This window comes from Callionymus lyra, chromosome 9 (assembly GCF_982586985.1).
Source record: "Callionymus lyra chromosome 9, fCalLyr1.hap1.1, whole genome shotgun sequence".
Taxonomy (NCBI): domain Eukaryota; kingdom Metazoa; phylum Chordata; class Actinopteri; order Syngnathiformes; family Callionymidae; genus Callionymus; species Callionymus lyra.
The window spans coordinates 23,590,636-23,616,015 of record NC_141826.1 but is presented as its reverse complement, the minus strand read 5'-3'; the positions used below and the strand labels follow the sequence as shown (position 1 = coordinate 23,616,015).

Below are 25,380 nucleotides of genomic sequence, written 5' to 3'. Positions count from 1 at the left end.
CTCCAGCCAGCTGTAATCACACCCCTGCTTTGTTTATACAACGAGTCCCTCATCATGACCATGTTTTACACTTACTACTTTATAAAGTTGCTCTGAAATCTGGGCGAACGAGAGGTTAAGAGAGTCCATTATGACGTAATAATGGCTTCACACCTACTCCAGCCAGCTGTAATCACGTCTCACATTGTTTATACAACGAGTCCCTCATCATGACCATGTTTTCCACTTATTACTTTATAAAGTTGCTCTGAAATCTGGGCAAACGAGAGGTTACGAAAGTCCATCATGATGTAATAATGGCTTAACTCCTCCTCCAGCCAGCTGTAATCACACCCCCACTTTGTTTATACAACAAGTCCCTCATCATGACCATGTTTTACACGTATTACTTTATAAAGTTTCTCTGAAATCTGGGCGAACGAGACGTTACAGGAGTTCATTATGATGTAATAATGGCTTCACTCCTCCTCCAGCCAACTGTAATCACCCCCCTGCTTTGTTTTTACAACGAGTCCCTCATCATGACCATCTTTTACACTTGTTACTTTATAAAGTTGCTCTGAAATCTGGGCGAACGAGAGGTTACGAGAGTCCATCATGATGTAATAATGGCTTAACTCCTCCTCCAGCCAGCTGTAATCACACCCCCGCTTTGTTTATACAACAAGTCCCTCATCACAACCGTGTTTTACACTTATTTACGTTATAAAGTTGCTCTGAAATCTGGGCGAACGAGAGGTTACGAGAGTCCATCATGACGTAATAATGGCTTCACTCCTCCTCCAGTCAGCTGTAATCACACCCTGCTTTGTTTATACAACGAGTCCCTCATCATGACCATGTTTTACACTTATTTACGTTATAAAGTTGCTCTGAAATCTGGGTGGACGAGAGGTTACGAGAGTCCATTATGATGTAATAATGGCTTCACTCCTCCTCCAGTCAGCTGTAATCACGCCCCCGCTTTGTTTATAAAACGAGTCCCTTGGAGGTGGAAACATTTTGGGATTGATGGGTGTGGTTATGGTCAACAAGATTTCATTTCCAGAAAAACAGTTTTTGTTCCAGTAGGTGCAGCTTAAGATCATTTTCTAATGTCGATATTTCAATGATATGATTAGACTGTAAAGTGTTTTAGTTCAGTCTCTACATTCTAATGTTTTCTTCTTCTGCTCAGATCCAGTTCTCCTGCTGCTCCACCAAAACACTACGACTCACCAGACAGTCGTTAAAAACCCGCCTCGGCTTCTTAGCAACGCGACCCCGGAGTCTTGACGAGACCATTAGACACGCGTCTGCAACATTAGCAGCGTTTAAAGCGACAGCGTCCGGCGGCGTCGGAACCCTCTCTGGAGACCCCCGGGGGCCCAGAAGACCTGCCTCTGGTTCAGGTCTGCACGAGTAGAAGCTTCTCTTCGGATCAATGCATCTCCGAACATGTGACTCACGAGGAAGTTGCAGAGAAACAAGCCTCGGGCTGACGCTGATTCAGCGTTTATTTCACCTCACATTTGTTTTGTGCTCTTGTGTTCGACCTGAATTCATCTGAACGCCTCGACTGTTGACATGATGTCGACATGAAGCCAGACTCTGGTGCAGATGTTTGTGATCCTGCTTTGAATTCTTCCTTCAGATCTACAGTCAAATGAAGCTGCTTTGATTGAGATTTTATTTCTACAAACAAACTACATTTTTAATATTGAACTGTTTTAACTCCACTGATGTAAAACTGGAGAAAACAACGAGTGGACTTTTATTGTTGTGTACAGTTGTGTAGCTGGTGTGTAGCTGGTGTGTAGCTGTTGTGTAGCTGTTGTGTTAGGACTGAGCCTGAACTCTTCTTCTTCCAGAGCGTGATTTTGAAGATCTGCTCACAAATGTGAAATTAAGCTTCTTTTTAACCTTTTTTTTTACTGAATTCATGATTCACTTGCTCTATGTCTCTCTCACTCCCTCTCAGTGAACTCATCACTACTACTTTGCTCCTAGACAAAAGAGAAAGACTAAGACTAAGACTAAGACTAAGACTAAGACTAAGACTAAGACTAAGACTAAGACTAAGAATAAGAATAAGAATAAGAATAATAAGAATAAGAATAAGAGAATGAAAAAGGGTAAGGGTAAGAGAAAGATCAAGAATAAGAGAAAAAAAAGGGTAAAAGTAAGAGAAAAAGTAAGAATATTATAATGAATAAGATCAAGAGAAAGAATAAGAATAAGAGAAAGAATAAGAGAAAGAATAATAAGAATAAGAATAAGAGAAAGAATAATAGGAATAAGAATAAGATAATGAAAAAGGGTAAGAGTAAGAGAAAGATTAAGAATAAGTGTAAGAATAAGAGAAAGAATAAAAGAAAAAAAAGGGTAAAAGTAAGAGAAAAAGTAAGAATAAGAATAAGAATAAGAGAAAGTATAAGAGAAAGAATAAGAATAAGTATCAGTATTATCTTGATCTTTAAAGTACTTTTTTGAGTATTGTTTTGATTGTTAAAGCGCTTTGTGACCCTGGTCTGGAAAAGCGCTATATAAATAAATATTACTTACTTACTTACTTACTTACTTACTTAATAAGAGAAAGAATAAGAATAAGATAAATAATAAGAATAAGAATACGAATAAGAATAAGAACAAGAGAAAGAATAAGAATAAGAGAAATAATAAGAATAAGAATAAGAGAAATAATAAGAATAAGAGAAAGAATAAGAATAAGAATAAGAGAAAGAATAAGAATAAGAATAAGAGAAAGAATAAGAATAAGAATAAGAGAAAGAATAAGAATAAGAGAAAGAATAAGAATAAGAGAAAGAATAAGAATAAGAGAAAGAATAAGAATAAGAGAATGAATAAGAATAAGAGAAAGAATAATAATAAGAATAAGAGAAAGAATAAGAATAAGAATAAGAGAAAGAATAAGAATAAGAGAATGAATAAGAATAAGAGAAAGAATAAGAATAAGAATAAGAGAAAGAATAAGAATAAGAGAATGAATAAGAATAAGAGAAAGAATAATAATAAGAATAAGAGAAAGAATAAGAACAAGAATAGGAGAAAGAATAAGAGTAAGAATAAGAATAAGAGAATGAATAAGAATAAGAGAAATAATAAGAATAAGAATAAGAATAAGAATAAGAATAAGAATACGAATAAGAATAAGAATAAGAATAAGAATAAGAATAAGAATGAGAATAAGAGAAAGAATAAGAATAAGAATAAGAGAAAGAATAAGAATAAGAATAAGAATAAGAATAAGAATAAGAATAAGAATAAGAATAAGAATGAGAATAAGAATAAGAATAAAAATAAAAGTAAGAATAAGAGAAAGAATAAGAATAAGTTATTTATGTAGCGCCTCCAGACATTCATCAGTCAGAAGATGTTTCACATAAAAGCTGAAATAAAACATTAACTTAGAAACAACACAAAAGTAACATCAACATAACAAAGACAAGACACATTCCATCAGTTACTAAAATAGCATCTTACAGTCAAAAACTTTAAAAGAGTAAAAAACGTAGTTTGTGTTTCCATTTATCTGAACTCTTGATGACTTTATATTGACTTTTAATGACTTTATATTCAACCACCAGCTCAACTAGTTCAACATGTGCTTTTGGATCTCACTGGTTTAACAAGTATTGATCACTTGATGTACGACCTGTCTAGACTAGTCTCTGTCACACACACACACACACACACGCACACACACACACACACACACACACACACACACACACACACACACACATGACTCTGGGCGGCGTGCCAAGGTGAGAGCCCGTCGACGACTTCATAAGCGTTCGCAGCAGCTAATGCTTGTGATAAAGTGAGCGAGCGAGTCGTGAAGCTGAGGGACATAAAAAAGCTTCGCTGATGAAAATTTAGGAAATAAAAATTGCAGAGGCTTGTGAGGAGGAGGGAAAAATATGAGAGTAAAAAAAGGGGGGATGAGGGGGAGGACAGGGAGGATGGATGGAGCTACAATAGAAGAGAGGAAGAATTTGTCAGGTTGTCAACATGTTTAGTTTTGTATTTAATAATAGAATAAACACTCTTTACTTGACGTTCAATATTATATTAAAACTACATTCATTGAAACAATTAAAAATCTGTATTTACATTTTGAAGTGTAAAAATAAAAATGTTAACACAACTATAATGAATAATATAAGAAAATAAATATATCCCATAGATTACAGTGTAAGAATCAAACTACTGTAGAAAATATTGATACACTGATACATTGCGATATTTATTTCACCACTGAATCAATCGTCAACAGCACTGGATCAATATGTTTGACAAATGATAAGGTAAGGTAAGGTAAGGTAAAACTTTATTGATCCCTCAGGAGGTCTACTTCGAGAAATTGTTTTTTTCCAATAGCCACAGAAAATACAGCAATTTTTGATATAATATTGATATATTAAATGATATATATATTTTTTATATTAGTTATTTTATGGTTTGAATTTAAATAAACTGAGTGTAAAATAAAATAATATGTTTTTTTTATCACAATTAACCTGAAAATATACTTTGTTTATTTTTGTGTTGCAGCTAAACTTGGCAGCAGTCATTACGTCCTCCACATCGATAAGAACAGTGATCCTGGCGATGACTGAGGATGAGAGGATACAGTGAACTCCAGCAGCTTTTAAAGCTTTTGCTCATTTTTTTGATGCAGCTAAACTTCCGACCACTAGGTGGCAGCAGTCATTACGTCCTCCACATCGATAAGAACAGTGATCCTGGCGATGACTGAGGATGAGAGGATACAGTGAACTCCAGCAGCTTTTAAAGCTTTTGCTCATTTTTGTGATGCAGCTAAACTTCCGACCACTAGGTGGCAGCAGTCATTACGTCCTCCACATCGATAAGAACAATGATCCTGGCGATGACTGAGGATGAGAGGATACAGTGAACTCCAGCAGCTTTTAAAGCTTTTGCTCATTTTTTTGATGCAGCTAAACTTCCGACCACTAGGTGGCAGCAGTCATTACGTCCTCCACATCAATAAGAACAATGATCCTGGCGATGACTGAGGATGAGAGGATACAGTGAACTCCAGCAGCTTTTAAAGCTTTTGCTCATTTTTGTGATGCAGCTAAACTTCCGACCACTAGGTGGCAGCAGTCATTTCGTCCTCCACATCGATAAGAATAATGATCCTGGCGATGACTGAGGATGAGAGGATACAGTGAACTCCAGCAGCTTTTAAAGCTTTTGCTCATTTTTGTGATGCAGCTAAACTTCCGACCACTAGGTGGCAGCAGTCATTACGTCCTCCACATCGATAAGAACAGTGATCCTGGCGATGACTGAGGATGAGAGGATACAGTGAACTCCAGCAGCTTTTAAAGCTTTTGCTCATTTTTGTGATGCAGCTAAACTTCCGACCACTAGGTGGCAGCAGTCATTACGTCCTCCACATCGATAAGAACAATGATCCTGGCGATGACTGAGGATGAGAGGATACAGTGAACTCCAGCAGCTTTTAAAGCTTTTGCTCATTTTTTTTGATGCAGCTAAACTTCCGACCACTAGGTGGCAGCAGTCATTACGTCCTCCACATCGATAAGAACAATGATCCTGGCGATGACTGAGGATGAGAGGATACAGTGAACTCCAGCAGCTTTTAAAGCTTTTGCTCATTTTTTTGATGCAGCTAAACTTCCGACCACTAGGTGGCAGCAGTCATTACGTCCTCCACATCAATAAGAACAATGATCCTGGCGATGACTGAGGATGAGAGGATACAGTGAACTCCAGCAGCTTTTAAAGCTTTTGCTCATTTTTGTGATGCAGCTAAACTTCCGACCACTAGGTGGCAGCAGTCATTTCGTCCTCCACATCGATAAGAACCATGATCCTGGCGATGACTGAGGATGAGAGGATACAGAGGACTAGAGCAGTTTTTAAAGCTTTTGCTCATTTTTGTGATGCAGTTTGTACGATGTTGTAGCTCAACACTGTAGTTAGTTTCATATTATTGTTCTCTGGTTCGCCTCAGACTTCTCTGCGATCCCGAAGCAATCGCTCCAAACACCGCTGCCACTGAGTCCAACTGTTTCGCTCGTCAAAGTTGAAATTTCCCGGAGGAGGTATTGAAAAAACTTGGTCCGTTCTGATCCAATCCTTTCTCCTCCTTAGGCGACAAACTCACTGTTTTTTTAGTTGAATAGCATTAGCTTTAGCTTGCTTCACTTTCGCCAACTTCTAACGCCATGTACGATGTTGTAGCTCAACTCTGTAGTTAGTTTCATATGAGACACACAACAACGCTTTCAAATACTTTTTTATTCTCTACCCCGATCCATCCACACACCTCCAACCATGTCAACAGTAGAGTACCACCTAGTGGTCATCAGGTTCCACTACACGGTTGAATTTCCGACAGCTAGATGGCATCATTCACTACGTCCTCCGTATCTATAAGAACAATGACAAGATCTTGGTGATGACTAAGGACAAGAGGATACAGTGGACTACATTTTCATTTTGTGTTGCAATCAAACTTTATGTTCTAAAGCTAAAGGAACAAAGATATCCTGACGGATGATGACTGAGGACGAGAGGATACAGTGATTCCAGCATCTTTTAAAGCCGATGTTTGGACATATTTTTGGTTTGAAAACAAGTTAAATCAGTTACGACTTCGTCAAGAGTCATGTTTTCTGTAAATTCTGCAACACCAGAGTCAAGTACTGGACAATACTACACATATATCCTTGGTACTACAGTAAGACAATATATCGTATCGTAAAACGTATCGTATAGATAGATTGTTTTTCCTTTTTGTTGTCTTTTTACACGACAATAAGAAAACTTAAAAGAGGACAGAAGGACTGAGAGGATGCAGGTATGACTGAGGACGAGAGGATACAGGGATGACTGATGACGAGAGGATACAGTGATGACTGATGACGAGAGGATACAGTGATGACTGAGGACGAGAGGATACAGGGATGACTGAGGACGAGAGGATACAGAGATGACTCAGGAAGAGAGGATACAGTGATGACTGAGGACGAGAGGATACAGTGATAACTGATGACGAGAGGATACAGGGATGACTCAGGACAAGAGGATACAGTGATGACTGAGGACGAGAGGATACAGTGACTCCAGCAGCTATTAAAGCTGATGTTTGGACATATTTTGGTTTGAAAACAAATGAAAGCAGTTACGACTTTGTCAAGAGTCATGTGGTCTGTAAATACGACAACACCAGAGTCAAGTACTCGACAATACTGCACATATATACTTGTTACTACAGTAGCACGATACAACGTGTCGTTGACCCTGTATCGTGATACGTGTCACCAGATTCTTGCAAATACACACCTCCTATCTTTTTATTTTGAAAATCACATTCTATTAAATAACAATATTGCTTTGATTTAAAATGAATTCATTTTCTTTACTATTACTAGAAACCTCTATATTTTTATTGACGTCCAAAACTGATGTTCCTTATTTTTATTTTTTTATTTTATTTTTTTTATTGAATCTTCCCAGCAGGAGGTCGCGCGGAGAATCCATCACGTAGGAATTTAATCTCACGATATTAGTGCCGAGGCTTCGTGACGCTCTGGTGTAAGAGCTGCTGCCAATGTTGTGATCCTGGATAACAACACATCGACAACACCAGAGAACAAGCGTCGACACACACACACACACACACACACACACACACACACACACACACACACACACACACACACCAGCTCAGACATCTTCAAACGCTTTCATGTTTTTTTTTCCAGGTCATTTGCTGCAGGAAAAAATATGTTCCTGTGCGAGAAACTGACTCCGAAAACCACACGTTTACAAACGTGTGGAGCTTCTGAAGACGCCTCATTATTCCAGCAACACGTTTGTGCTTCTGCTTAAAGCCCAAGAGAAAAAAAAACAAAAAACACTTGGACTCATTTGCACCAGATCATAGCTCAACACACACACACATTTAAAGTCAGCGCACACACCCGGGAGTCGTGACGATGATGCATCGGTCGGGTTCGAGCCAACAGGTGACGAGGACTCGCACCTGTCGATCCTCTCGTCTCGTTTTGGACTCGACTCACTCAAAACCTCATCAAGTCCCAAAACTGACATCTTTTTTGTTGCCATGGCGACGGTGCTTCCAAGGTAACAGCAAGATGGAAAAGCAGCGTGTGTGAGCTGAGTGACAAACACCTTCGACGTGTGTGTGTGTGTCGGTGTGTGTGTGTGTGTGGATCAGCATCAATGCAACACCGAGTCAAGAAGCCTCCCATGAATAAAAGATGAGCGCCGCGACAATAACTGACATCAGTACAACTTTATGGAATATTTTTCTTTACACCTGTTGGTCTGACATTCCTCACACTTGACACACTTCACACACACCCTGGTGGTGCCCTGCATGTAGACGTCAAAAAGTTTGTCGAATGATTGAGTGTGTGTGTGTGTGTGTGTGTGTTCCCTCACCCCGGGACGGCCTCCTCTGCTTGGTCTGCATGGTCAGCGTTCCCACCACGGCCCCCATGACTTCCTGTTGCCGCCGCGACAAGTGTCTGCTCACGAGTTTCGTGGAAGAAAAAAAAAAGCTTCTCACTTTCCTGCTCTTTCCTCCTCTAATGGCCGATCTCTGCAGAACCCTCTCCCTACCATCGTAACCCTCTCTTCTCCTCCTCCCGGTGCTCCTCCTCTCTTCCTCTCCCTCCCTCTCTCTCCCTCCCTCTTCTAGCCTCACCGTATGCTTCGCCGCCAGAGCGCAAGTGGAGCAGAAGTGATTCACAAGAACCAGGATGTTGTTGATTCATGGAAAAATATCGTTTTTGATACGAGGATGTGACGATGAGTCACCGGCGTGAAAAAACAAACAAACCTCCGAGAGATTCTAGAGCGTGTCATCCTCCTCCCTCTCGACAACCCTTTCGGTAGCAGTGACCTGGAAAGGTTCTCGTGATGCTTGGCCGCCCAGTAACCACCATCACTTTTGACGGAGAAATAAAGAATTTAAATACAGCATTGTAGCGACCAATCAAGCCGTGGCTAATGAAACGATCAAAACAATGCGGTCGCTTCCGTCGCTCCACCAGCGATGTCACTGCCGTCCCCGGGTCTTATACTTCGCGTCGTGGAGAAAGATGAACAATCCAGAGTTTGTAACGGGTCCAAGTCAAACATAATACAAGCTTTCAATTACGATCGACCGGACGCACCTTCTCCCGGCGATTGTAAAGGTCAATAGGCAGAAAAAGGTCCCGAGCTGTAGAAACATCGCTATATTTAAGGCAAATTTCCCGTCTCCTTTCCGGCCAAATTGTTCTTTCAAGTTCCCTGTGTCACGATCACCCCGCGGAGAGACATCCTGATTTGTTTTCTTGTAATCTAATCATTCAACTGTTCTCGGGCGGGGGTTATCTTCTCTTCCGTCTTTTAGCCCCCCTTTCCCGGGTGTGTCTTGCTTCGTTCCTTGATCTACGATTTAAGGTGTGATTTGCAGATAAACAGATGTTTTAAATAACCGGTGTCATATCTTTAATTCTGATCCAAGCTTGCCTCGAACCAGTGAATCAGTCTGGAGTGGAATGTTGATTGTGAATGTGTAGTCAAGCGTTTAAACTCTTAGATGAAGCGAGTAATTTATACTTTATATTTTGATTATCTTTTAGCATTAATTTAAGTATGGCGTATATGATTATTTTAATCTAACAGTAACTAGAGCAGTGTGTAGAAATGCCTCGTGGAAGTTTGATTGGCACCGTAAGTAAAGGGTGTTGTTGTAATGAGTCCGTCAGATTACGTTCTGTGTTGTGTTAAATGTCTTGTTTTCAACAGAGCGAACAAGGAGCGTCGCTGGTCCTGACCTAGTTAGCAACAATACATGTATTTAAATATGTAGTACTATCTAAAAAAGATAAAATATTCCGTCTTTTGTAAGAGTTTGGTTCTTTAATATCTCCAAGAGCATCTAATGTGTTGATTTTAGTGTGTGTTGTTGTGATGTGTGACTCTATTGTATCATCAGTGTGTGTGTGTTGTTGTGATGTGTGACTCTATTGTATCATCAGTGTGTGTGTGTTGTTGTGACTCTATTGTATCATCAGTGTGTGTTTGTTGTTGTGACTCTATTGTATCATCAGTGTGTGTGTGTTGTTGTGATGTGTGACTCTATTGTATCATCAGTGTGTGTGTGTTGTTGTGACTCTATTGTATCATCAGTGTGTGTGTGTTGTTGTGATGTGTGACTCTATTGTATAATCAGTGTGTGTGTGTTGTTGTGATGTGTGACTCTATTGTATCATCAGTGTGTATTTGTACAAAACTTTCTTTCCTTTGAAATATTGACATTAGAAAATTATTTAAACTCTTCACACTGAAAACACTTTCTGGAGATGAGATCTTGTTGACTATGACCACACCCACTCTGCTGCGATTGGTCAAACATGGAGGTTTGTCACCGCGTGTCATCAATCCCGGAAGTCTCCCCTTCCAAGGGACTCGTTGTATAAACAAAGCGGGGGTGTGAGTACAGCTGGCTGGAGGAGGAGTGAAGCCATTATTACGTCATAATGGACTCTCGTAACCTCTCGTTCGCCCAGATTACAGACGAGAACTTTATAAAGCAATAATTCAAAACATTGTCATGATGATGGACTTACTGTGCATCTCAACTATGGACATAAACATGATCAAACTTTTGAATTCTAGTCACTCATAAAGTGTTGCTGATAAAACTGTGTGACCTCGCGATGACAGGAAGTCCCCGTGAGTAGAAACATGAAACAATAAATCAAGAAGACTTTATCGTGTTGTGGTTCTGGTGTTGGATCAATACCTACATAAACTAGATACTGTAAAACAGATTGGATGCTGGGAAGGAGAAAATCTTGTCTGGATAGAAAGAAGAAAACTTTTTTCTGTCTGACATTTTAGTAATATTACGTATAACAAACAAAAATAATGACGATATCATAAATAACACTTTAAATATCAGATGAGAAATACAAACAGGAATACAGAGAATTTTTTTTTTTAAATAAGTAACACTAAAATAACTAAAGGAAAAATAAAAGAAGGAAAAAAGTATATGAAAACAAAATACACACTAAATAAAGCTGTTACACACATTTATTTCTATTTATACAATTCTATAACTTTTTGAGCATTTAAAAAGCCACAACAGAACTCCCTTAACACTGTTATCTCTGGGTCAGGGTGACCCGAAGACCAGAAAACAAATGTGTTTGTGGTATCCCTTGTGTTGTCTGAGGGTCAAGGTGACCTGAAGGCCCTAAAGCAAATGTGTTTGTGGTATCCCTTGTGTTGTCTCTGGGTCAAGGTGGTACATGATGGTGGAGGTCGTTTATCTTGACCCAGATACAACAGGGCCACTTTACTCAGAGACAAAACAAAGGGATACCACAAACACATTTGTTTTCAGGCCTTCGGGGTCACTTTGACCCTGAGATAACACCAGGGTTAAACCGAGCGAGTCCCAAAAGGCCCAATACGTATGTTTGAAATTCTTGTTTCTGGCTCCCCCTGGTGTCGGTTCCAGTGTCGCTACAATATTAAATATTTGTTTCACTGTTGCCAAGCATTTGTTACTCTCCGTGTGAAAAATCTGAGCAACTGCTCAAAACGTATCTGGTAAAGTTACATAGTGAAGATTAAAAACATCGTAACGTTAACCAAGACACAAATCTTGACCATCTCTCCGTCTCTTAACGTTCCAGCGCCCGAACATCTGGTCCGACACGTTTCTTCTCTAATCCACGTTAATCCTTTTCTTTTATCTTTCCTTTGTCTTCCTCTAATACCAACTCCCCCCGTTTTCTACTGCCATCTTCCTGTGAGATGAATTGGGAAGTGATCGAATTGACCACGTTTGTGTTGTTTTCTAGCGTTTTTAACGTTTATTTCCTCCATTATAAAGACCGTATTTGTTTCCTGGATAAGTCTGTGCACAGTTTTATGATTTATATGAACATTTAAGGAGCAGAAGTTAATCTTTCTAGAACCTTTGTTGCACTTTAGAGGTAATATAAACGAAATACAGTACATAGTACTGATATTCTACGCATTATAGATCATAAATGGAGAATTTTTCATTCAGAATTCCCGTTATTTTCCCTCGATATCGTGAAAACCGTCGCTGCTATCCATCCCACTTTCATTTCTCCGCACCTATCGGTTCCTTCCATCCATCCATAACACTCCATTACACTCGTTCGCCGGCTGCTCTCGGGAGTGTGTGTCGGCAGATTAGCTCTCAGGACTTGAAAAGCGAAATGGAAAAAAAAAAAAAAAAAGCCGTAAAAGAAGGGAAAGAAGCTTAAAGTCGTAGAGAGGGAGATTAGACTAGAAGAGTAGGCGGGGGGGAGGCGGAGAAAGGATGGGATGGTGAACGGTGTTGGAAACAGATCCATCAAGAGCTGGTGTCGGACCGGCTTGATGAAAGAACCTCTGAATTGCTCTCGGGTCAATATGAACCGGGGGCGGAGGAGAGTCCAGGAGGATCGTTGCTCCGAGAATCTCCTCCACCTGATGGCGTGGAAATGATATTTACGGCTGATTTACGACGGAGGATTAACTCTTGTCTCGGCAGCGGTTTAAAGAGATGTGAGACCAAAACTAATGGAAGCCACTGAACTACTCAACGGATGCAAATGTGTCTGGAAAAAAAACTCTGATTTAAATCTGTTTCAAAGTCTTATATTTATATTTGAGATTAAGTACAGGATTCATTAGGATATACAGTCGGACATATAGGTCTATATAAGAAACCTTGGATCTATAAGAATGTTCATGAATTAATTTCAAATAGAAAATATATATAAATATTTATGCATTTAAATGTTACAAAACATTTTTTCCCAAGACTGTACTTCACTACAGCAGTGTAGTGATTTTTTAATTTTAAAATAAACATGAAAACATGATTTATTTATTTTTGTGTTGCAATTTAAAGTCCATTACATCCTCCGCATCAGAAGAAACAATTGAATCCCGCAAGATGACTGAGGACGAGAGGATACAGTCGAATCCAGCAGCTTTTAAAGCTGATGTTTGGATATATTTTAGTTTGAAAACAAATGAAAGCAGTTACGACTTTGTCAAGAGTCATGTGGTCTGTAAATACTACAACACCAGAGTCAAGTACTCGACAATACACGTGTATCCTTGTTACTACAGTATCACGATATATCGATGTAATGCTGCCCCTGTGTCGTAATACGTATGATGGATTCTTGCCAATACACACCTCTAATAAAAGGATAAAAACACTCATTGTGATGTTGTAAAACTGTTTGTTATTATTCTGATAGATGAAACAAAAGTTGCTGGAGTCTACTGTATCCTCTCGTCCTCAGTCATAGCCAGTGATTTCGCAGGACTTCAATGTTCCTTTAGCTACGTAATGACTGCTTCCATCTAGTGTATGGAAGTGTAATTGCAACACAAGTTGACCGTACGTCGTGAATATTTACATGTTAATCGTTATATATATGTATCGTTGTATATATATATTTTGCGTTTTTTAATTTTATTACTTTATTTTTCTGTTGTGTTTGTATACATCGACCTCTGTCGAATATTGATACGACATTGTGAGAAAAACTATTGTATATATTGAATATATTCATCATATTTAAGGAGTTTAATGACCATTAAAGCTACATTAAGATAAAAAAAATGTCATCTGTTATTCACTGTGAACAAAAAAAAAGGCAAAAACACAAACGAGAGTGTGATGTGTTTACAGATGGAAAAACTACGACACCATTAATGTGTAAAAATGAGAGCGAAGTGAAGCGACTCTGTTTGCTGGAGGTAAATAATGAAGCCGACGCGCTCGTTCGGAGCCATATGGGAAGATTCAGCGGAAGAGATTGACTTCTGCCGAGGAACAGAAAAGCTGTGAACAGAGTTGTGAGCGAGAGAGACAGAACGCACACCAGTGGGGAGCATCACCCGCCATGACACACACACACACACACACACACACATGTGCTCACACACCCCGACACATGGCAGCAGCTCCGATCACAGATTGTATGATCGGCGCCTCAGGGAAGTGTTGCTCACATTTGGAACTCGTGCTCGTGTTCACGCCTCCGCGGCGTCGACGTACATCTTCGGCCTCTAAACGTCTCAATGTGTTTCGCTCCCGAAACTCATTTCACGTCTGGAAGCAGCAGCAGCAGCAGCAGCAGCAGCAGCTGGAGTCAATGTTTATTTCTGAGTATTTGTGTTTGGTAGCTGTGCCTGCAGACATGTTGCTCAAGGAGAGAAGATGTGGAAGATATAGAAGCAGGAGAAGATGATGCAGATGAAGACGATAAGAAACCATAAGTAAGTAAGTATGTAATATTTATTTATATAGCGCTTTTCGAGACCAGGGTCACAAAGCGCTTAAACAATCAAAACAATACTCAAAAAAGTACATACTTTAAAGATCAAGATAATACTGAGAACCACACAGGAGTTCCAGAAAATCAAGGAAAAGCCTGAACAAATAGAAACGTCTTAAGATGTTTCTTAAAGGAGTCAGTAGACTCCATCAAGCGCAAAGAGAGAGAAGATCGTTCCAAAGCTTAGGAGCAACAGCCTGTAAAGATTTCTCTCCTCTGGTCCTGAGCCGTGTTCAGGAACCATAAGTAGATTCTGATCCACAGACCTCAGAGCCCGAGCTGGGGTGTAAGGCTGGATCAGATCACTGATGGAAGGTCTGACCATGAATAGCTCTGAAAGTAAGAACCAGAATTTTAAAGTTGATCCTGAAAGAAACTGGAAGCCAGTGAAGAGTTTTAAGGATCAGAGAAATGTGAGTTCTCCTACTTGAGCGGGTCAGAATTCTGGCTGCAGAGTTCTGAATCAACTGCAGACGAGACACATCCTTCTTATTAAGACATGAAAACAAACTGTTACAATAGTCCAGACGAGAAGAAACAAACGCATTACAAGCTCCAGATCATGTTCCGACAACATTTTCCTAAGTTTAGAGATTTTTCTCAGTTGAAGGAAACAGTTTCTGGTCAGTTTTCTTCAGTGTCGAACAAGAGACATGTCTTTATCAAATACAACACCCAGGTCTCTCAGGCTCAGTTTGACAGACTGACCTAAGTAAGTATGTAAGTGACGTACATTTGTAAATTAAAAAAAGATTTTAAAGAATTTAATGGAAAATCTGAAAAGGATTGAGTGTAGTAACATGATTTGAAGGTCTTCGATAAGTGACGTAAGTTTGGTGACCATCGGAGTTTTAATTACAAATTTATTACACAATGTTTAGGAAACGTTGCATTCAATTATAGATTTTAAAGATTTCCACAAAAAAAAGAAAAGAAAAAGTAACAAGTGTAGTTACTTGATATGAAGATCCTCCATTAGTGACATAGATTTGGTGACCATCGGAGTTGTAATTACAAAGTTATTACGAAATGTTTACAGAAAATGGCATGAAAATATTGATTTTAAAGATTTCTGAAGAAGTGAGTGTAGTAACTTGATATGAAGGTATTCCATAAGTGACATAAATTTGGTGACCAATATTACATTTTATTAAAATTTAATTCATTTTCTAAACACTTATTCTAAACCATACCTAAATATAATCATTTGTATTCATTATTATTGACACCATTTTTTTTCACATTTTCAACATCCATAACATTTTGTATCTTAGTTTTCTTTTTTCAACACGTGTTTAATTTATTTGTGCCTCCAGACATTTTTTTAAATACTTCCAAAGGAGAATTTATTATTTTTAAATTAATCTTTACTTACCCTTATCATAAAATACATCAAAATGCAATATTTTTTCCTTATAATTGTATCGATAATTGACTCATATATTTTTATATTTTCTTTACTTTTCATCAATTCACTTTATATATTCACCATCCATCCATCCATCCATCCATCCATCCATCCATCCATCCATCCATCCATCCATCCATCCATTCATTCCACCCATCCCTCTATCCCTCCATCATCCATACATCCCTCCATCCATCCATCAATCCACCCACCCATCCATCCATCCATCCATCCATCCATCCATCCATCCATCCATCCATCCATCCACCCATCCATCCACCCATCCATCCATCCATCCATCCATCCATCCATCCAACCACCCATCCATCCATCCATCCATCCATTCATTCCACCCTTCCTCCATCCCTCCATCATCCATCCATCCCTCCATCATCCATCCATCCATCCATCCATCCATCCATCCATCTATCCACCCACCCATTCATCCATCCACCCATCCATCCATCCATCCATCCATCCATCCATCCATCCATCTATCCACCCACCCACCCACCCATCCATCCATCTATCCATCCATCCATCCATCCATCCATCCATCCATCCATCCCTCCCTCCCTTTCTCCATCCATCCATCCATCCATCCATCTTTTTCAAATGTCTCTAAAGAGAAAAGAGGTGGAAGATAAAGAACGACAGACGAAGAAGATACAAACCAGGAACGTTTCCAAGTGAGATTAGTTTGAGACTCATTGAAAGAACAGAGCGAGCGAGTGTCACCATCTTTATTTATCTTATATTTATATACCTTCATCTTCAAACACACATAAATATATATAATATATAATATATATCGTCTCCTCATCGTCACTGAACTCCCTTCTGATAAGAACTAACTATTGTCTCTGCTCGTCTCTAAATAACTGGATTAAGCGTTTAATCTCGGTCTAAGTTTGACACAATAGCGAGAGGATCTTGAATTGTTGTTTATTTTCAGCTCCTCGTCTCTGCTGCGACTCATGCGTTTGTCCTGTCAATCAAACTCTTCTTGTGTTTCCACGCATCATCAGGAGACATGATTTATTTACAGAGGAACTGCAGCAGCTCAGATGGGAATCAAACTGTTATCTTGAAACTATTAAAGCAGTACAATGTAGGAACAGTCGTGACTCAGTGGAACTCAACTTATTACTTGGTATTACTTGGTATTACTTGGTATTACTTGGTTATTACTGTGTCGTAACTCACACAAGATATTATTTCATTGATTCTCTTTATTACATTACTTTTGTTTTGCAGCAGAAGCTCAGAGTTTTCATACTGAGACGTTTGTTTTTGTATATAAATATAAATGATAAAAATTTACTATTACTATTACTATTACAAACAAATATATATAATGTTTTTAATTATTTTGTAATCTGTTTTTCGGTATTTGTGTAATTTCTATATTTTAATTATTGTTTTTCATTGTTCATTTCTGATTTATTGCATTATTCTAGTTGTTAGTTTTATTGTTAATTTGTTATTTATTCTATTATTTTGATTATTGTTTTATTGTTTGTTTGTTATTTATTCTATTATTTATATATTTATTTGTTATGCTTATTTGTTGTTTTATGTATTTTATTATTTTGATGATTGTTTATTTTTTATTTATTGCATTGTTTTATTATTGTTTTTCATTGTTTATTTGTTATTTATTGTATCATTTTAATTTTATATTTTAATTAGTTTGCTTTAAAGTTTATGTGTTATTTATTGTTTTTATTGTTTATTTGTTATTTGATGTATTATTTTGATTTTATATTTTAATTCGTTTTTTATTGTTTATTAGTTATTTAATTTATTATTTTGATTTTATATTTTAATTAGTTTTTTTCATTGTTTATTCGTAATTAATTGTATTATTTTACATTTTATAGTTTAATTCCTTTTCTTTATTGTTTATTTGTTATTTATTTTCCTTTAAATGTCCTTTCCTTAAATGTCCTTTATACAGTGTTGTTCGAGCTGTTTAGGTTTGTTTGATTAATTATAATATTTAAATAATAACATCATCATTTTCTCAAATGTATTTTATCTACCAGAAAAAAATTGGTGAATCGGAATCTGCGTTAAAATCGATGATTGATGCGTCAATGTGTCCGAACTGTGGGAGGAAACAGGAGTTTCCAGAGTAAACACACGCAAGAAAAAACACAAGTTGCCAGAGAAAGGTTTGCATAAATGGAGCGAGAATCTAATCTTCAAAGGATTTTTCTTGTCATTTCTTTCTGAAAATACTTGAAAAAAAAAACATCTGAGAAAAAACATTGAGACTTGAATCAACACCTGAGACTCTTCTGTCGCTTCAACATCCAATGATTTTCTTCTTGCACGACTTCTTCTCCATCAGCCCTCAGGCCTCGAACATCTCATCTTAAAAACATGGTCATCGAACAACTTCCTGTGTCTCGCACACGGAACCATCAGTCAGCACAGACGTGTCCATCAGCAGAATCAATACTCGTGTGTGGAGTCGACACGAGATTCTCTCGTCACATGATCTCGGGAAGAAACATCAAAGAATGGATGAACCAAGAAGAAGGAGAAGAGTGAGGAGCAGATGACAGAAGGTTCGTAGAGATGTGGAGCTCGAGACCATGAAGCTCTCAAATCCATCACGTCTGTCACGACACCTCAGCAAACACCAGCTGGAGACCAGTGTTCCCTCCTTCAATATTTAATGCTTTCTTATGATGAGAACATAAACACAAACACAAACACAAACACAAACACAAACACAAACACAAACACAAACACAAACACAAACATAAACACAAACACAAACACAAACACAAAGTGAGTTGAAAAACCCTCGCAACGAAAGAAACAAAAAAGATAGCTTAGAATTTAGCATAGCATCGACTTCCAAACTAGCATTTGCTTAGCATTAGCTAACAATAAATTAATTAATACAAATATTTTTTTTGTAATAACTTCTAATTCATTAACTTCAAGTAGCACATTAGCATTAGCCTGCTAATAACCATAAACATGTTTAAGTCAATCACAAACTAGCATGTGCTTATTATTAGCTAACAAAAAAATGTATTAATACAATTTTTTTTTTTGTAATAACTTCTAATTGATTAACTTCAAGTAGCCATTAGCATTAGCCTGCCAATAACCATAAACATGTTTAAGTCATTCACAAACTAGCATGTGCTTATTATTAGCTAACAATAAATTAATTAATACAAATATTTTTTTGTAATAACTTATAATTGATTAACTTCAAGTAGCACATTAGCATTAGCCTGCCAATAACCATAAACATGTTTAAGTCATTCACAAACTAGCATGTGCTTATAATTAGCTAACAATAAATGAATTAATACAAATATTTTTTTGTAATAACTTATAATTGATTAACTTCAAGTAGCACATTAGCATTAGCATGCTAATTACATAAACATTTTTAAGTGATTCACAAACTAGCATTTGCTTAGCATCAGCTAACAATAAATTAATTAATACAAATAAACTATTTTTAAAACTTCTAATTGATTAACTTCAAGTAACACTTTAACATTAGCATGCTAATAACCATAAACATGTTTAAGTCACTCAGAAACTAGCATCTGCTTAGTATTAGCTAACCATAAATGAGTGAATACAATAAAGTATTTTTTATTACTTCTCATGCATTAACTTGAAGTAGTACTTCAGCATTAGCATGCTAATAACCATAAACATGTTAAAGTAATTCACAAACTAGCATTCGCTTAGCATTAGCTAACAATACATGAATGAATACAAATAAAGTATTTTCTATAACTTCTCATACATTAACTTGAAGTAGCACGTTAGCGTTATAATGCTAATAACCATAAATATTTATAAAAAATTTCCATGAATAAACTACATTTTTTCAATCTTGACCACTTTCCTTTGGCAACTCTTTCTTCAAAATAAAAGCTTGCACAACTACTTCAATATTATTGAGAAATGAGAAATAAATGAAATCCACCATCTTTGTTCAGTTTTCAATAATAGACAAAATAATATTTCCTTTAATTACCTTAATAACGTCATTTTTCACGATTAATTCTTAACCTTTTAATAAACGTTATTAAAGTTTGTCTCAGAGTTTTTAATAGGTTCTTATTGAGAGACAGGAAGTAGAGCAGGAAGTGTCAGCGATGAAGACGCACATGTTTGGAAACGAGGTCAGATGATGTTTCTCTGGTTCGTTTGAAAACTGTGAAATGTTTTGAGAAGACGAGGTGAAAATCATCCGAGAATCTTCTGCACTACATCTCGTAAATCTCTCGGGTCAAAGGTCGTCGGCGCCGGAGCTTCACAGCAGGAGTTTCTCAGAGACGTTCTTGGACGAGAGGAGTTTGTTTTATTATTTATTGACTCCACAACTGCCAGAACCGGCTCCGATGATTTCACCGCCAGAGGTTTACCAGTCATTTCTGTTTTAAATTGTTTGTTTTCAATTAGTCTTCGAATTCACTTCCCACTCAACAGCAATAAAGAAGATTAAAAAACTACAGTTTCCTGTCGAAGCTGCTGATGAATTATTGGATGATTTGAGCAGAACATAATAAAAGTAACAACTTGGAAAACAAATCAACACAACATCGTTCATTTGTTCTTATTTTGTCGTCGTAGAAAATGGATCAATTCGCTTTGTTTGGTTTGAAAAACTTGTTTTATGTTAAAACATTTTTTTTTTATTTGCTGTAAACTAATAAATTTACATTTTAGTATGTTTGCTAATTTTATTTAATAAGTAGGATAGGATGGACTGTTAGCATGGACAGTTAGCTAGGACTGTTAACATGGACAGTTAGCATGGACAGTTAGCATGGACAGTTAGCATGGACAATAAGCATGGCCAGTTATCATGGACTGTTAGCATGGGCAGTTAGCATGGACTGTTGGCATGGACTGTAAGTATGGACTATTAGCATGGACAGTAAGCATGGCCAGTTATCATGGACTGTTAGCATGGACAGTTAGCATTGACAATAAGCATGGACAGTTAGCATGGTCAGTTATCATGGACTTTAAGCATGGACTGTTAGCATGGACTGTTAGCATGGGCAGTTAGCATGGACTGTTGGCATGGACTGTAAGTATGGACTGTTAGCATGGACAGTAAGCATGGCCAGTTATCATGGACTGTTAGCATGGACTGTTAGCATGGACAGTTAGCATGGACAATAAGCATGGCCAGTTATCATGGACTGTTAGCATGGACAGTTAGCATGTACAGTTAGCATGGACAGTAAGCATGGCCAGTTATCATGGACTGTTAGCATGGGCAGTTAGCATGGACAGTAAGCATGGCCAGTTATCATGGACTGTTAGCATGAAATGTTAGCATGCACTGATAGCATGGACAGTTAGCATGGACAATAAGCTTGGCCAGTTATCATGGACTGTTAGCATGGACTGTTGGCATGGACTGTTAGCATGGGCAGTTAGCATGGGCATTTAGCATGGACAATTAGCATGGACAGATAGCATGGACAGTTAACATGGACAGTTAGCATGGACTGTTAACATGGACTGTTAGCATGGACTGTTAGCATGGACTGTTAGCATGGACTGTTATGACCAAGGACTGAATTTTATTATTCAGTTTCTTTTTGTTTTTTTTATTCAAATTTTATAAAAAAAAAAATAATTATGTATTAAACCTATAACTATTACATAGTTCTGACCCATTTTTAAAATGTATTTCATTTTTAATTGGATTACATTTACTTACATTCATTTAATTGTATTAAAACCTTCTTCCATCTGAGTGTATTATTGTTTTGTGATTGTATCAAAATCAAGGCTGAATATAATGTAAAACGTACATATTTAAAACGAAAAGTTGTTGAACGAGAGCAAACACTTACAGTTATTCAAGAAGACATCAAAGGCTGCACTACTGAGATAAACTCTAGTTTAGTTGATAACTAACTCAACACTCACCCATGATAATATGCAAATGAAGATTCTACATCATGCATGCGACGCCCTCTACAGGCACGCATTCGTAGAACCCTCAGTTATAAGAAGTCATAACTTGGGGTGTTTTAAATGTGAGGAATATATTTTAAAGGACCTGAACATTGAAAATGATAAATTGCTTTTTTTCAAAAACTCAAATTAAAAAAAGTATTTAATTCATGTCAAAAAATGTAATTAGTTCTAACCTTTATTGATACATTTTATGTATGTTATTTGTATGTTTTAATATTTATTTTCATTCATTTTGGTTGAATTTTCTTTATAGATATAGATATATATATATTATATATGGATATTTTAAACACATTTTTGTTACCAAACCAAGTGTGAATCAAAAGAAATTTAAAGAAAACTTAATTTTGTGAATAATAAGTGAGACAGAACAGAAGGAGTGACCTCGTCTGAACCTGGGATCAAAAACCTTGCAGGGAAAACTTTCATAAATAAAAGATTTATACGTCCACGTGCACGTCCGTGCACGCTCGCTGGGAGCTTCAGATTAACTTGAAGCTGTTCCTCTGTGTTTCAAAGTGACTCAAAAAGATGTTTTGCTGTCCTAATTGGCCCTTTAGGTGCGCTTCTTTTGATGTTCCGGGATGAGACGCAGGGGTGGAAACTGCGCCGAGTTATTAAAGACACGATGGAAAAACAGTGGATTTCACTCTCAAGCGTTTTCGTGTTTGGTCGCTGCCCAAAAAACACTGAAAAGTGAAGCAAACACTGAGAGTCAACATTGAGATGAGAGGAGGCAGGAGACAGACGAGGAGAGAGGGAAATAAACAGACAGAATGATAAAAAAAAAAGGTTGATTCCAGTGAAGGGAGGAAAAAAGTTTCAAATTCAGTCGACGGAGCAGAAAAACAGCGAAACGAATGAAGCGAAAGTGTCGTGATGTGTCAGCGAAGGTGCAGCTTGAGCTGCTGAAGGAAACAAACTGACGGAGAGAAATGTTTCATTTCTTTTGGTGAAAACTGACACCGCGGGTCTCGATCTGCCTCGGGTGGATAAAAGAAACACGGGTCGACGTTTCAGCTCTCGGCCGTTTTCGTAGATTGATCTGTTGTGTCGGACCGAGAGGAATCAAAATCTCAAGGCCGCGGCGAAAATTGTGTCAGCGATCGACAACAAACATCCAGCAGTAGAGTTTAATGTAGTTCTTTTATATCTGTTGTTGATGGTTTATATTTCAATAACATGTCTATAAAATAAACTCGTTAACACAAGAATGGAGTTTAACTAATAACGATAAATATCACATATAAAGAGTAAAAATCACCACTTTAATGTAAGTAAACATGATCTCCAGTTATTTACAAGTGATAAGTAACTAATTTATATTAAAGTGCAAAAAGAATTGTACACATATTGTAGAGTAGGGGTTTTAGAAAAATACACTGATATATTACGATATTTCTTTTCACGATACTGTGTCATATTCAACTTCAATGTATTGATTAAAAAAACATTTCAGCTTTCGAAAAATAATACATTTTTATCATAGTTATTTTATGGTTTATATGTCAATAAATTAGTGTATAATAACATTTTAAGATTTTATTAATTAATAATTAACATGTTTATATTTATGTAATTTTTGTGCCGCAATTAAACTTCCAGCTGACATTATCGCCTCCGCAAATGATGACTGAGGACGAGAGGATACAGTCGACTCCAGCAGCTTTTAAAGCTGATGTTTGTTCATATTTTGGTTTTAAAAATAAATGACGAAATAAACGAACACAAACTATATAATGTATTTAATTGTTTTCAAATAAATGTTTGTGAATATTATTCTAATATTAAACCAAAATAAATTTAAGATAAAAGTTAAACAAATCCATGTAGATCATTTTTTACTTCTACCATGAAGGATTAATCTAAAAATTAAAATGTTTTTACTTAATGTTCATAAGATATTGTTATTAATTTATACAAAAATAAACAAGAGTATCTAATATAAGATAAGAGCTACTATAATATTATTAACTAACATGGTAACAATGAAGATAAGTATGAACAAAATGTATTTTTCTTCTATAATCAATTCATATCCAGGCAAAAATTGATAATAGAATAAATGATATATATAAAGTTGCAGTAAAATAAAGGAAAGATATTTTCTAATTTAATATTAATAAACAAACTGATGATAAGATATAAATAAATTGACTTTTTAAATCAGTTATTGAGTATAACTTTAATTTTAACTCTTTATTTATTATAAAAGCTTAGAAATTAAAGGGGGAAAAAACAATTAAAATGTCTTTGTATGTATTTAAATATTAAAAAAAAAAAAAAAATGTACATTAAGATTAAAATAGCACAAGAAAACGTTTCTAAAGGTCAGTTCAACGGTTCACACTGAGGTTGAGTAGTCGACCATGAGGTTTTATACATAATTATCTCTTGATTCATTGTTTTAAAGACCAAAAGAAGGAGAAAACCAAAGATAAATGAAGCTTTCTAGACTGATATAAAATCTGGATCACACTCCAGACAGTTCTCTAAATATACTTCACTTGTTAAAATGTAAATTTATCCACTTGAAAAATAACAAACTAACAAAACTAACTCACAGAATGGAAGCTAACTTTGTGCTGAGCCCAGCGAATCTTGGTTTGGGATCCAGGATGGATTACTGTGGACTACTTTCTGTAACACAGCAGCAGATGGTGACACACACACACACTCACACACACACACACACACACACTTCCAGTGACTCTCACAGAGCAGCCGTATGTGGAACGTTCTCGCCAACTTTCCCGACTTTACTCTCTCTCTCTTCCTCTCCGTGATTCATCCGTCGTTCGCACTTGAAAAGAAGAGCTATTTAGAGTCTGCCCTCGCTCGTGCTCCTCCGACTAAAGACTTTTCTTCAGCTCGTCCCAGTAAACACTGGCAGACTCTCCTACTTCCTGTTTGCAGACCTGGAAATGTCAACAATAATAATAACAATATGATTATTACTGATGTGGCTATATATGTTATGGTTTGTTTATTTGAACTGTTTCTTAACTCAAGGTCAGACAGCGACAGTTATCTTGACATTCAAAGTTCTTGAAACTTTTCTTCTGAATCAGGATCGGACTTCAGGAAACAGCATTTCTCCTTTCGTCCATAGTGGGCAGCACCGAGCTGTCGTCTGCCTAAATAACACCACCCTTTTTACAAGAGGTCATAACCTCTTAGTGTAGGATTAAAATAAACTATTTTACTGCATTTTATCTGACTTTATTGAAACATAAACATCAACCAACATAAATACATTCATGAGATTCGGTCACTTGAGAAGTAAATGACGTGATCTGGAATCAAATGCTATACATATGTGATATTTGATCATTTTATTTCAAGATTCTACATATAAATTAATAATTATATTTAAATGTTTAATATTAATAGTAGATACCAGAGTAAAATATACTTCAAGTGTGAAAATGTGCCATAAAATCTCTCCTGAGCTCAATGTATTTAATATTTTATTCTAGTTTTAGGTAATTTATTTACAACATCCACTGATGAAGCTTCACCAATGAGTGTCTTATTCTTCCAGCTCTGTAGGTGGCGCTCTCTGTTTTCAAAATT

At 36.9% G+C, this 25,380-nt stretch overlaps 1 protein-coding gene across 2 annotated transcripts in view; it reads right to left on the bottom strand.

Moving 5' to 3' along the window:
- kcnip1a (Kv channel interacting protein 1 a) overlaps nucleotides 1-25,380 on the bottom strand; it is a 64,648-nt gene that overhangs the window by 20,657 nt on the left and 18,611 nt on the right. Inside the window, exon 1 of one of the 2 annotated variants that reach the window (XM_087798539.1) lies at nucleotides 8,470-8,630. The exons of the other annotated variant lie outside the window; for it this stretch is intronic. Within the exon in view, the coding sequence (XP_087654665.1) occupies nucleotides 8,470-8,527 (58 nt within the window). The 5' untranslated portion in view covers nucleotides 8,528-8,630. Of the gene's footprint in view, nucleotides 1-8,469; nucleotides 8,631-25,380 lie in introns of those variants that run through there. 2 annotated transcript variants of the gene reach the window in all.